General features: G+C 42.3%; 1 protein-coding gene across 1 annotated transcript; it reads right to left on the bottom strand.

Annotated features, from left to right (window-relative positions):
• Window positions 1–88: 88 nt before the first annotated feature.
• oxa1l (OXA1L mitochondrial inner membrane protein) lies at window positions 89–7,538 on the bottom strand. The gene is made up of 10 exons (XM_030076529.1): window positions 7,387–7,538; window positions 6,758–6,892; window positions 5,423–5,714; window positions 5,137–5,280; window positions 4,942–5,027; window positions 4,366–4,530; window positions 3,314–3,418; window positions 2,754–2,916; window positions 2,425–2,505; window positions 89–363 (listed from the first exon to the last, which is right to left on the bottom strand). Exons 1-10 carry the CDS (start codon window positions 7,495–7,497, stop codon window positions 239–241), a joined length of 1,407 nt encoding a protein of 468 aa, XP_029932389.1. The 5' UTR covers window positions 7,498–7,538; the 3' UTR covers window positions 89–238.
• Window positions 7,539–14,511: the final 6,973 nt, after the last annotated feature.

Raw genomic sequence — 14,511 nt, 5'->3', positions numbered from 1 at the left:
TTTCTTTGAATTTTTGGCCAGTTGATAAATGGTAATAAAATTTCTGAACACATATCTCATGACGAGATAAACACCAGAACAGTCATTATGAGGCAGATTTTGCTCTTTAATTAGAATAATACATACATACATGATCATATTTAACCACAACCACTTCCCACATCGCCCCGTCTTCCACTTCCTCTGTCCATAAATATGTACACATTAGTTAATGATGATATCAAGCACTTGGTTGTATCTATCCAATGGTCTCCTTCCAGGGCCTCGCCTTGCCGCTGGCTGGCTTGTCTTTGGCTGATGCTGCAGCCAAGGGTGGGCCTGTCTGTTGCAGAGGATTGTGGGTAAACGTCTGCCTCAGTGGACCTGGAGGGGGGGAAAAGAGGAGAGGACATTAGCTGCAGTTCTGGTTGTAAGGGGATGCATGTCCCACAGAGTTTAATGTAAGCCCATTCACCGCTGTGCATGAGCATGTGTGAGAGGACTCAAGTGCATGTGAGAATTACTCAAACAGCTCCATCAAGCTGTCAGGATGTGCAAAAACAATCAAACAACACCAGTGGAGTCTCAGTGTCTGACTCTGCCCTCAAGCACCACAGACCTCGTCCAGCATCACCGACATGTTCAGTGCGAGGGCCACAGAGCTGCAGACACACTGATGCTCCTGTCTCATGTAGAAGCCCAGATTATCTAGTTTCAGACTGAAACTAGTATAGAGATTGCATGTGTTATATGCAACGTTTTGTTGAGGATAAAAAAGTGCAATAGAAATACAATTACACTAGCTATATGTTCTTTTGGGAACATCATGCACGCTTGATTTATTTACATTTTGAGTCCTTTGTTATGTTTGTGTCCCCTACAATGTCTGACCTTGACTATACTGACTTGTATCTGTGCAAAGTTTGTCATGAGAGGTGGAGGTGTCTGTGCACACCCCTAAAAGCTGAGATTCAGACGCACCCCAACCAGCAAGATTTGGTACGTAACAACTCCACAGCAATCCCGTCAACTAACAGCAGCTGGTTGCGTTTTGTTTTCAAAAACAACAACAACAACAAGGCCAACTCAAACCGGCTACTTCACGCGGCGTCAGTATCAGTGTAACTAAGAGGTTCGGAGAATTTTTTTCCCTCCAAGATTAGGTTATTAAATACACCACAATTTTCATGAGTGTCACTGGCGATACTTTGACATCCTGGAACAACAACAGAGCTCTGGTTGCAGCACGTGACGATAACTGCAATACCGCAGTCATATGATGCTTAATGTAACAAATAGAAGAAATTACTACTAATCTTTATAATTTTAGTTTTTTTATGTAATGGATTTTGTTGTAATATGTATTAATTTCACCAAAATCCCTCATTTGTTCTGTTCTTGATATTGGGAGTACTGTATTAAGTGGTGATTTAGCGCCCTCTACTGACCGTGAGCAGACATGCAGCTTCATTCCTCGTCTCTCGTCAGTCTGCGCTGGATTTGACTGAGGGGGGTAGGTATTCAGGGCAGCGCGATCATAAAGTTTGAATTTTAAATTTTAATGTTGGTTTGAGTGCACACACAGAAGGTTATTAATGCATAATAGTGTTACTGTAGATGGCTTGTGTAGTTCTGTTGTGCATTTTGCCAGTCAAAGTGAGTTTTGAGAATTAAAAAAAACTAGCTTAAACCCATTTTTTGTAACCGTTATGTGGCTGGTTTTCGCCGTTTCATCTAGTGGGATACATGCTTATGCTTTTCCTTTTTTTCAAGTTAGGCGTGTCGAAAGCCCGTGAAAGAGTTTTGCCCTATTTTTGGACTCATTCAAACAGGTATGTTTATGCTGTACTCCCAGTATCTCGTTCAGTAAATGTATTTTTCACTTGTGGTTTATTGTTTTAGTGATTGTGTTTGAGGATAGATTCCGTGGCAGCCACTGTATTGTATTGGCGCCGGTAAGAATGTTTCATCAACAGTGAGGTGTTTGTTTTTTTTTTGTTTTGATAGATAGACGGATGGATTTGCTTTGTTGATCTCAAACTGGGTAATTATTTTATGCTTTATAAGTTAAAAATGTTAACAATGTAAGTAAATGTCACAAAATTAGAGACACAAATTAGTGACATTTGTTTATTATTCTATTTTATTTGAATAAGTCTCAAGTTTAAAGTCAGTCTGCACTGGATTTGACTGAGAGAGGCGTGTTGAAAGCCCATGAAAGAGTTTTGCTGTATTGTTGGATTCATTCAAACAGGAATAAACCTGGGTTCGACAAATGATGCCAGTGCCCAGTGTCTGATTAACCACTAGAACACAATGCAGAGTGGTTGGGACCTGTAGTCTGTTCCAGTTACATTAACATGGGGCTGAGCTCATTATTGTCATCACTGCAATTTTTTATGGGCTATTTTTCAGAGTGACAAATTTTATAACTCCAGAACAGACCTTTTGCAGCGAGGTCCAGATGGTTTTTGATTCTCCTTTCCCGCTCTTCCAGCTGCTGGGCGAGCTGAGCGTTCTTCCAACCTGGGAAAGATGATAAAAAGTACTAACACAGACAGAAAATTTGTTTTCTTTCATGTATAGCTCCTCTTGCAATACTAAAACATACTCAGTTATTTACGTTTAAGGAATATCTGGATCAGATATGACACATTATCAGGTAATTTTCGCCATCCATCATTCTATTTTTAAAAACTCTCCACCCTTCAGGCACTCTGTGAATCAAATCCCACCAAGTCGGATCCAACTGGATTTGCTTTTAGAAGACCAACCTTTCTTCATGCTCTCGATGAAGCCATCGTTTTGGGGCAGGGCGGACGCCGGGTGGCTGATCCTCTCCGGGATCTTCAGCTTATCTCTGATCAAGGGGTGTCTGAGCAAGGCCACCTGGCCCAGGGAGAAGCAGTTGGAGGTCAGCCAGTAGGTGAAGACCGCCTGGAGGGTCGGTGGAGGAGAGAGAGTTGAGAGTTAGACCAACAACTGTGTGTACAGTGCTGCTGCAAAAGATGACTTTCATTTTCATTATCAGTTAATTTATCAACCAGTTTTTGATTAATTGCTTGTTTCATCTGTAAAATGTTGAAAATGACAGATGCCGATCACAAGTTGGCAGAGGCCAAAGGGATATTTTAAAATTGTGTACTTAGTCTGAGCAACAGCCAAAAAAAAAATAAAATAAAATAAATCTGAAGCATTTTGGAAGAACATAAAACATGTAAAACCAAGCAAAACTCAGAGATTTGCAGGTTCTTTATGTTTTATATTTGGTGGTAGAATGTTCGATAAGTTCAAATCAGAACAAGGAAAAAAAATAAACATGAGACAGACTGACCGTGGGGAAGTTGATAGTGAGGGGGAGGATGATGAAGGGCATGATCCTGAACACCGTCTTCATGGCTCGGAGGTTGGGGTTGTCCACGCCGGATTCTGCCCCCAACTAGAAAAGAAATGGGGGGAAAAAGGCGGCGCTCATTAAGATGAAGCACACTTACATCTGACAAAATTTATACAAGATACAGATATTTAAGATATACTTAAATTTTACACAAAACAAAGAAATCATTCAGGTGGCAAAGGTAAAGTTGCCTTAAGGTCGCTTCATGGTACAATCGCAATGAGCGTACATCTCCAATCTACCTCATGGACACTCAGACTTATATGACGTTGAGCCCGAGTTCAGCGGTTCTCAACCTTTGTGACATGTGACACCTGAAAATGAAGCTGTTCCTTCTAGTCTGAACAATTATAATGTAATGCAATTTGATGTGTGATGTTTAGTTTTATTTACCTTACTTTTACTGGTCTTTAACATGTTATTTAGACTTTTTACTGTGTTTGTGTGTCTTGTTATATATTTTTGTTTTGTCGTGTGTGGATTAAGGATTAAGATAATACACAACCCCTGTGTCACTGGCACAATAGTTTAAAAAATATGACTGTCCCTTCTCAGGTTGCTTAATTTGGTTAATTATTTGTGGGGATTTATAAAAGCCAAAAACAAAGAAAGACAGAAAGCTACAACTGGAGAGAATACCTTAAAAAAAACAGACATGAAAGTAAATTTGAGGTGTGGAAATACATTTTTTCCTCTATCATGAACTAGCCTACCTCATGACCCCTCAAAATTATCTCGTGATGCCCTGGAGAGTCCTGACCCACAGGTTGAGATGAGGACATTAACTAGCAGGGACAGGGGTTAATCACTTTGTAAAATAAATCTCTATTTCCAGTGGACAGATTTTGGTTATTTGTTTCACTGGGCCATGAAAATGAGTCCAGCAGTGAAGGTGAGGAAGAGGAGGCAGCTGCTGAATGAATCTGCAGCATCAGATGATCAGATCAGGCAGGCATTTGTTTTGAAAAGGTCAATAAAAGCTGGCTCACCTCCAGGATGAAGAACATGGTTCCAGTGACGGCCAGAGGCAGGATGTAGAACGGGTCTGCTGCTGTCAGGTCTGGGAACCAGAGTGCGCCCCCTGTCTGCAGGCTGGGCACGGGCAGGTAGGCCATCTTCCTCAGCGCGATGAAGAACGAGATGAACACTGGGGCCTGGGAAAACAGACCGAACAGTAAGATTTCAGAATCAGAAATGCTTTATTGATTCCTGAGGGGAAACTGGGTGGAAAATTTTTGGATGGGAAAAATCAGTCCGGCTGTGTTTACATGTTTTTGCCCTTATTAAAAAAAAATGTTTACATGGCTGATAAAGACGACTACTCAACTAATATTCCCATTTACATGCAGATACTGGTGCAAAAGAAAACAGATACAGAAACAAAGACAACTGAATGAATTTTTCTTTTATCAGTTTCATATATGCAGTGTTTTGGACCTGCTTGGGAATTCAAAACTCAAGGAGGAACATAAAATACCAAAGCACTGTTTTTTATAGTAAACACACATTTCTATAAGGCAGCTTTATTTCTCAAAAGGGGAAAATGTACAAAGTGATGCACTGACCTGCACCAGAGGCACCAGAAAGCCACGGAGAGGATTGACATCGTGCTTCTTCTGGAACAGGTTCAGCTCAGAGTAGGCCTTAGCAACTACAACACAGAGAGACAAACTGATGACACCCGCTTTAAAAAAAAAAAAAAAAAAAAATTTTGTGACTGCAAAGACAAATTAGGTGCACATGGGAGACAGAGGAGTTACATTCAAATTTGTTTCCGCTCTGTTTGGCCTCATTCATCCTGGTGGTGAGCTTGGTCATCTCAGGCAGCACGTTGTTCAGCTTGGCCGCCTCCCTCTGGCCCTTCACGATGACCGGAAACACGGCCAAACGAGCCAGAACTGTCCCTGTGTGAGGGCAAAGGAGTCACAAAAACAGTAAGAAATGCATGTTTCTCTTGGAATGACCTTCAAAAAGGAAAAGTCCACCATCATGCTTTAATATTGTTGTTATTTGTTGATTTATGTGGTTGTGTTGATCTGTGCTCACCTGCAACGATGGCACCCCACCACGGCAGACCCAGATCCACATGAATGAACTCCAGCAGGTTCTGGATCAGCCCGACTGGAGTGTGGTTGGCCAGTCCCAGCTCCGCCAAGCTGGAATCTGTAACCGCAGCCTGCAGGACCTCCGCAGCAGCCGGTGGAGCCTCAGCCGCCTGCTCTACAACTGGCGGCATTACGACAGGGGCGGGGTCAGCGGACACGAGGGCGGGAGAGGACTCCAAGCCCGGAGGAGGAGCGGAGGCGCCCACCTCTGGAGCTGCCGTTTCAACTGGAATCTGGAAAAATGAACACAAAACGGCTTTGACTGGCTGTGCGATGATCAGGGTGGGTGTGCAGCATCAGTACAACATGGCATCACTGCTAAGTTCAACCAAGGTGCATCTACAGACAGTCTATATAAGGAGCTGTGCCACCTACAAGGATATGTGAGGCCACCAGCAGGGGGAGATGTAGAGGACTAAAACAGAGCAAAACTGCCAAATAAACAGCTGTTTTGGGACCTAAAATCAGCTCTGTAAAGTATAACAATTTTTCAATCAACATTGGTGAAGAAAGCCAGATGGTGGTTAAGAGACACACATTTCTATGTACTTAGATAAATGTCATCTGGGACCATTTTTGGAAGAAGTTTTTTTCCCCTCTGGTTATGCCACCTGCCAACACCACATAGTCTCAGCACTAGTGGAAATCTGAGCAATGAGGCTTATAATTGCATCAGCATTATAAACACTAGGCAGTGTAACAATGACAGTAACAGCCCAGTTACTTGTAAATATTTGGAATCAGATGTAGTGATAATTTTTATAGCGTTTAGCCCCACTGACAGGCATGTATTCTCGGTTTAATCTGTGCTGTTCACTGCCCCTGATGGCCAAAAGACTATACTGCTCTCTTTTTTCTGTACAGTACAAACCTATTATCTTCACTTGCTCTGAAATGGTGTTTTTGTGCACACAGCGAGGCCTAAACAGTGTTGAAGTTGCATAAAATGAGTTTGACTGGAAAGCTGAGACTCTTGTGGATTCAGTGTGCCACATTTGATCCCTGTGTGATGATGTTAGCCCCCATAGTCGCTATTTAATTGTTGTGAGACCATTTTTTGAAACTTGACACTGTATAAAATGACCATTTGTGACCTTTAAGATAATCAGAGCCTCATGAAACTTGACATAAAAAAAAACTAGAGGATAATTTACAAAACAACAAAGCCAATAACCTATAATATCAAATCACAATACATTACTGAATTGGGAGACAAGCATGTCTTCCCAGCCCTGTGGTTCACTGAAGCAGCATGAAGACAAGCAGCCCCCCTCACCTGTGAGCTGCTGTGCCTGACAGCCACGGCGCTGACCAACAGGAGCCGGTCACTGTGTCTGTGTCCCAGGACGGCCCTGCTGGCAGGACCCCTGCCCTCCAGCACTGTGTGGAGATGGGACCTCTGAGGTAACCTCTGTTTGAGACAGACAGACAACACATGAGGACGGTGCACACTTCATATAGGACACTGTAACATGTTTACAAGCAGGGCTGAGCAAAACAATGACACCGCTATCTGTATAGGAGTCTACTTCTACCAGTTTTTTAAAAGCACTGTTAGATAATTGATGCTGTGATGGACGCTGTCACCGCCTGTTAGCCAGCTTCACTAACTCCTTATGTTGACACACTCGCTCATGCTGAGCCACTAGCAAAGTGTAGAACAATCAGTCAGTTAAAATAAAGCATTCCGTTGGTGTTTTAGGTATTAATTTGTGATTCTGACGTGTTAAAACGTGCGGGTTGTGTGTGTTAGGTAAGCTGCGCTGTCAAAGTCACAGGAGGCATGCACGTCGCGGTGAGCAGGCTAGGCTAGCCGGCTAACTAGCCAGCCGGGGAAAGACGCAGATCTCTGCTTTCTAATCAACGCAAGGATTAATTGTAACCAAAACTGAGGACTTAACCTACGTGGCTCCATGTCTCTGGAAGTGGACGGCTGCCCCTGCTCGGCTTTCCAGTCTGTCTTAGGAAACATCTTGCCAGGCAACTCGGAGTCACCCCGCTCCTGATGGCAGCCATGTTTCGCTCTGGTGACTTAACTGCTGCTACGGAAAGCGCCCGCGGACAAACACCTTGGCTCTCGCAGTGCGCATGTCCCATCACAGCGCGCTCCCAAGCATCTTGTGAAGAAGGTAAATAACTGTGATTATTTTTTCCCCACTAGATATACCCTGCCAAAAACCGTATGAGAACCTAAAAATCAGATATTGAAGGTAATATTTATTTTTTAATAATATAGCCTGTATTTACATTATATCTAGTGTACTTGATAGAATTTGCTATAGGTTATTATTTCCACTTGAACTAAAATCTGCATTTGTCGTTGATCATATACATTAAGATATTTCTTTTGGCTACAAGAATGTCTGGTCTGGTTTTATTGATTCCAGTTGGACATATGGAAACACATTTTATGTACAACAATACTACCTTTTATGTACAACAATACTACTTATCATCATTTTGATCCAAAGGCACACACATTGTAATGGTTGGTACATGCCACATGCTGTTTATTGTTCATGTATAACACTGGAACACTGTAAAGACCAAACAAGGCTGGTGTATTTGATCAGATTAAGTGAACATCATTTACAAAAACAAAAAGTAATAACATCAAAACTTATACTTTTTTCCTTGTAGAAAAAAGCACAATATATATCTATACACACATTTCCACAAGTGCAATCAGGTTACATTATAATTTTGCAAATACTGTTTTTTTTTACTGTTATAATTTAACACAATTTAGAGAAGCTTTGCTGTTCAAAGTTTACAAAAACAGCACAGTGGTTTTTGTTTGGAATAAAATAAGAAAAGCATGAGTTGACACAGTCGTCTTGGCTGAGCAAAGAAAAAAAAAAAGAAGTGCCACCCATCAAAATTCAAACCTCATAAACATAAAACAAAGAAAAACTAAAGTGTCGGTAAACTAAAGATTCCAGGCAACACTGTGGCAATGATCAATAAAAATAAAATAAAAGAATCTTGTGGACGACCACTATGATGTTATTTTGTGAAGGATTAATGTGTTTTCCTAGACTGTGTATTTTCATTAATATATTCATTTACAGTACAGGCCAAAAGTTTGGACACACCTTCTCATTCAATGCGTTATCTTTATTCTCATGACTATTTACATTGTAGATTCTCACTGAAGGCATCAAAACTATGAATGAACACATGTGGAGTTATGTACTTAACAAAAGAAGGTGAAATAAGTGAAAACATGTTTTATATTCTAGTTTCTTCAAAATAGCCACCCTTTGCTCTGATTACTGCTTTGCACACTCTTGGCATTCTCTCGATGAGCTTCAAGAGGTAGTCACCTGAAATGGTTTTCACTTCACAGGTGGGCCTTATCAGGGTTAATTAGTGGAATTTCTTGCTTTATCAATGGGGTTGGGACCATCAGTTGTGTTGTGCAGAAGTCAGGTTACTACACAGCTGACAGCCCTCTCTCCCCAGATTCTGGGTTCCAGATATAATGGGAGTCAATGCGGAAGAGAACTGGCACTCCTGCCTCGTTAAGTGTCAGCGTTTAAAAAGTTGAAGCTACTTTGCTTTTGTTTTTACATTTTTCAAAGCACAACTAGTTTTCCTACTACTTTACCTGAATTTGTGCATGTGGAGTGAAAATTGTGGCTGGGGGAGCGAGTAAAAGACCAAAGTTTTACCCGATTTTTCAGGGCTGCTTCACTCTAGCTGTGACGTCACTCACTCAGGCTGACGCCATTCGTGTGTATTGCGTCCTGAATTCCGAATTCAAACTGGAATTGCGGAATAACGCAAAGTCGGAGCGCCTTGAAAATTGAAACGCCTTCCGCTCCACAAGACGCACGTTTTTCGTATTTGGTGCGTGGACGCAGGCCATTCATTGCGGATGGCCGAAAATTTCCGTAAAATCGGAATTTTGAGAATTCCGTGAGTCGGATTCCTTATAAAAGTAATAGCACACTATTCCCGATCGGGCCGCACATTTTCCCAATTCATTGCGTGGGGCTAAACCGAAAGCTGCGCGAAAAAAACGGGGGAAATAAAGAAAGAAAGAAAGAAAGAAAGAAATAGTAGGAATAACGTAAGTGTGCAAACTGCCAGCTTGCCCACTAATTACGGCCTTCTCACCTGACTCGCTCAGCTTTAAATCGTGAACTGCACTGGGTAACGCTTTTGGCTCATGCTCTCTGTTTATATTCTCTTCCTCCCTGGCCATGCCATCATTTTGTGCGTTTGTAGAGTGCGTTTGTGAGGTTTCTGCCAGATCCCTCTCGGTTCTTAGACTCTGCCTCTTGCTTGTCCTCTGAACACAGCCGTGCATTTTCCCTTCTTCCTCTTCAATCACAAACTTACAATTCCCTCTTGCAGCATCCCTGTATTGCTCTGTGTATTCTTTACCAGGAGAAAATTTATTTCTGTGATCATCACCCAGAGGGGGCTATTGTCTCATCTGTCCTCCATCACCCACACCAAGGTGCTCTGTCTCATTACTGCCGCCTGCTTCTCCACGACCACAGTCCTCTCCCTGTGCTTCACCTGGCTTTATCCACACCTCTCTGTTTTGAACATTTTCATCATCTCCCATCTGTCCCTGCTCACATCTTTCAAGATCCATCATTTTCTGGCCTTGTTTCTCCACGCTAATACCTTTAAGACCATCCTGTTTGGTACACAGCTCAGTTATATCCTCTATGTCCCCCTGATCTTTATGTGTAACGTCACCCACACCTTCATTGTCCCGATAAGCTACATCAGAGCTTTGTATCAATTTGTTTTCTTGCCTTTGACCATTATTTTCCTCTGCCTCATGTTCACGTCTTTCTGCTATGGCAGCCTCTGCAGTGTCATTATCCTTTTCTGTTGCCTCATTGCTCTTATTTCTCTTTCTGCGCTGTGGAGGGTCAGTGACCTCTGACTTTTGCTCCTCAACTTGTGGTTTGTTCTATCTAACATCATCTAGTCCTCCACTGCCATTAGATCCTGTATCAAACCGTTCCTCGAGTGTAGACAAGCAATATTTATAAATTGGCGTTTCTGATTTTTGCTTTAGAGCAGGGGTCACCAACTATATTTGTCAGAGGGCCAGAATTTTACCGGACAGTCACCTTGGGGGCCGGACCCTCAAATAAAAATTAAATAAAAATCAAATTTTGGCATAACATTATTATTTGATGTTTATTGTTTATATTTTTTTCCCATTTCATTACAAAACTGAAGGCATTTTTAGCCTTTATGAGTCAGGCTCCTATCACTTATACCACAGGCAACCACGAGGAGTGATAGAGATATTTTGCCTCAACTCAGTTAAGTCAACTTTATTTATAGAGCACTTGAAAAACAAACACCACCGAAGTGAAAGGAAAAGGCCTCTTAACACAGGTAAAATGGCACTCTCAAAGGCCATGAAACGAAAAGTTGATGTGGAAAACAGATCCTTTAATGATGACTGAACTGAAAAGTAGCCTACGCATTTATCATGCCAGCCTTCCGAAATGCGTCACCTGTATGCCTCATTTGCAACGAAACTGTTGCTGGTGCAAAAGAATATAGGCTAATATGCGCCGTCACCACAACACTAAACATAGAAATTTCAAGGATTCATATCCTGAGCATTCAGAGGCCCGTCAGAGAAAAATCGCCACATTGAAATCTGCCTACTCCCGTGCAAGTGGCATTATTTCTCGAACTTTAACTGATCAAGAGAGAGTAACGTGTACATCTCTGCAGGTGGGAGAAAGCAACGTAACAGACAAGATGAAGACATTCATCACACAATTAAAAGACAACTTCTCTGCTAGATTCGATGACTTTTTCATTTCCAGGGATGTCATTGGATTTGTGCGTGACCCATTCACCATCAGCCCAAGCGGAGAATTCTCCACAAACGTGGTGAAAATGATGCCGTTGGACGAGGCGGCCATTCAGAGCGAGCTGGCTGAAGTCCAGGCCGCAGGCGACATGAAGGCTGCTCTCCGTGGTGCTGAAAGCCTGAGCGCATTTTGGGTGTCTTGTCCCAAGGACTATGGCACACTGAAGACGCTGGCTGTGTGTGTGCTCACCATGTTCGGTTCAACCTACACCTGCGAGGCTGCGTTCTCCAAGATGAACTCGATAAAAACACACGAGAGGAACCGACTGTCAAACCAGTCTTTGGAGGACTGTTTGCGCATAAGTCTGACAGCGGCCAAGCCTGATGTGAAAAAGTTGATGTCAGAGGGGAAATGTAACTTCAGTCATTAAGCAGTGTGAGTAGCCCATTTCAGCCTTGTGATTTGAAATCGCTATAGCCCACTTAACGTTTTATTTGATGTGCGAACATTATTTGTGACCTGTTTTGTACCAGGTTAGTATTTATTTACCATGCTATTAAATGCCAGTTGGTTTTTCCTCCTTTTTTGTCCTGAGAAGTCTACTAGTTTGAAGCTTGTTGTTGAGACTGAAATAAAAACCAAATGTTAAGTAAGGGCATGAGGAAAAGTTATGTTAAAAAAAAACACTGTGTTATAAAATAAATGGTAAACAGTGCAGCGAGTCTGTCCTCATTTCGGAATGTAGCCTAAATAGAGTAATAAATGGTGGGGATTACTGATAGTTAAGAGTCTCCGTTGTTGCTGTTTTCAGTTGCTTTAATAGTGTGGACCACATGATATTTTCTCTGTGATCCTCACAATTTTGGAATCCAGTCGCGGGCCGGATGAACGGTTCAGCCAGTTTATGATCACTGCTCTACAAGGACGTGAACGGACACCGTCCCCGACCAGCGCCGGTGCGAGGGCCCGTCCAGCGCTGCTTGCAGCTTTAATTCTTCCTAATGTCCTTGTGTATCTCTGTTCTAGGCTACATCATTTAGTTGTCAAAACCTGCTGGGTAGACATATTTTCCACAGCATTCAGTTTGACATGAAACAGCAGGGTAAACATGGATGTTACTAATGACATTAATTAAGTTTCTGTTCCCTTTAAATGCAGCCTACCAGAGCCCTCTCAGTGAGCCAGCATGAACAACAGCAGGACCCCGCCCTGCCTTAACGTCCTCACTAACATCTGTGTTTACCCTGCTGTTGCTCTCGCTGTGAAAAGGACGTGTTTATGTTGACCCTGATGCTGCAGGGGTTCGTTGTGGCAAAGTTCATAAAAGCTTCCTACAGATCTAATCAAAAGTGCAAGTTTTCCTACCCATCAATGGCCTATACTATGGAGGACTAAAAGGGACAGAATGAAATAAATAAATACATCTTTAAATAAATACATCTTTAAATAAATACTTAAAAGTGTCATTAATTAATTAAAATGGGAATTAAATAAATAAATGTGTCATTAAATAAATAAATGTGTCATTAAATAAATAAATGTGTCATTAAATGTGTCATTAATTCATTAAAATACCAGTTCATTTAATGTAAAAACATATATATAATTATTTCATTATTTATTTAATTATTTCATGGACCGGTGCTGCAGTGCTTCATGAATTAATTTTATCTGTCAAACTCACCCATCAAAGTCAGTGGGCGGGACTAACGTGAATCTAGCCCAATCGATTGCTTAGGTCTGAAGCCTGGAAGTCTGCCGGAGCCGGAGGAGTTTTGCTGAGAGCCTCTCCAGTTAAAGTTACTGCTTCTCTGAGTAGTTCTGGGCAACTTCTCGACATTTTGTGGCTGCACCTATCTAGCACGCATCGCGCACCGCAGTAACATTTGCTCCTGCAAATCCCCCATTTGCTTGAACCGAGTAAAGGTTGCGCCACCAAGTGTGTCAGAATATCAAATCAAATCAAATCAAGCTTTATTGTCATCAAGCTACACATACAGCAGTAGTGCACACAAAATGAGATAGAGTTATTCACTTGGGATCCCCGAGTGATGGTAAAGTCAGCAGTTTAAAAGTAACAGCTTTCTGGAGGAAGCTGTTGCTCATTCTAGCGGTTTTGCTTTTCACCGTTTGCCTGATGGAAGCAGCTCAAAGTATTTGTGGAGCGGGGGAAAGGGGTCTCTGGCAATGTTCAGTGCTCTACTCCTGCAGGGATGGGATGTTTCCATGGAGCCATGTCTCCGCAAAAGCAAGCACACAGCAGTCTCTCTCCTGCGGGTGTCTCTTAGCAAGCGTAGCTCGTCCAGCTTGTTGTCGAGGGAGCGAACATTAGAGAGCAAGAGCCACGGTCCTGCTGGTCTGGAGGGGTTAGCCTATAGCCTTTAGCCTGTAGCCTGTAGCCTTTAGCCTGTAGCCTGTAGCCTTTAGCCTGTAGCCTGTAGCCCAGGGGTCACCAATCATGTGCCATGGAGGGCCGAGAGGCTGCAGGTTTTCATTCCAACCAAGACCTCCACCAGGTGATTTCACTGATCACCTCACCTTATATCAGAAAGGAGGAGCTAATCAGTGAAATCACCTGGTGGAGATCTTGGTTGGAAAGAAAACCTGCAGCCTCTCGGCCCTCCATGGCACATGATTGGTGACCCCTGCTGTAGCCTGTAGCCTAGCGTGGATCCCGGCTCTCTTCCCCCTCATTTGTTTACGTTCGCACCGCTTGCGCTCCCTCCTCTCCCTGGTGACAGCCGGTGTAGACGCAGGTAAAATCCCGTGCTGGCGTAGTGTGTCCACATCAAAGCAGAGTGCCTCAGTTCTTGCAGCATGCTTTACCTGATGTTTAGTAAAGTCTCTCGGCTCTAGGTTATGCAACCTGAGCGTCTGGGTTAAGCAAAACAGTTTAAAACTTTCACTCTTGAATATGTTTACTTGCTCTGCATCAATCGATTATCTGAAGTCGATCTGTCTTGGCTTGCTGTGCCGGGTAACCAATCAGGTGTTAGGATCCGCCCACTGACTTTGATGGGTGAGTTTGACAGATAAAATTAATTCATGAAGCACTGCAACACCGGTCCATGAAATAATTAAATAAATAATGAAATAATTATATATATGTTTTTACATTAAATGAACTGGTATTTTAATGAATTAATGACACATTTAATGACACATTTATTTATTTAATGACATATTTATTTATTTAATGACACATTTATTTATTTAATTCCCATTT

This window comes from Myripristis murdjan, chromosome 18 (genome assembly GCF_902150065.1).
Source record: "Myripristis murdjan chromosome 18, fMyrMur1.1, whole genome shotgun sequence".
Classification (NCBI taxonomy): Eukaryota; Metazoa; Chordata; class Actinopteri; order Holocentriformes; family Holocentridae; genus Myripristis; species Myripristis murdjan.
This window is presented reverse-complemented; position numbering and strand designations above follow the sequence as displayed.

Bases quoted from the DNA above. Each gene is read 5' to 3' on its own strand.
- oxa1l (XM_030076529.1), bottom strand. From the start codon at position 7,497: ATGGCTGCCATCAGGAGCGGGGTGACTCCGAGTTGCCTGGCAAGATGT. The intron at 4,531-4,941 runs GTCAGTGCATCA...CTGTTTTCCCAG, and splicing joins TTCTGGTGCCTCTGGTGCAG to GCCCCAGTGTTCATCTCGTT. The intron at 364-2,424 runs GTCTGTTCTGGA...CCCCCCCTCCAG, and splicing joins TCTGGACCTCGCTGCAAAAG to GTCCACTGAGGCAGACGTTT.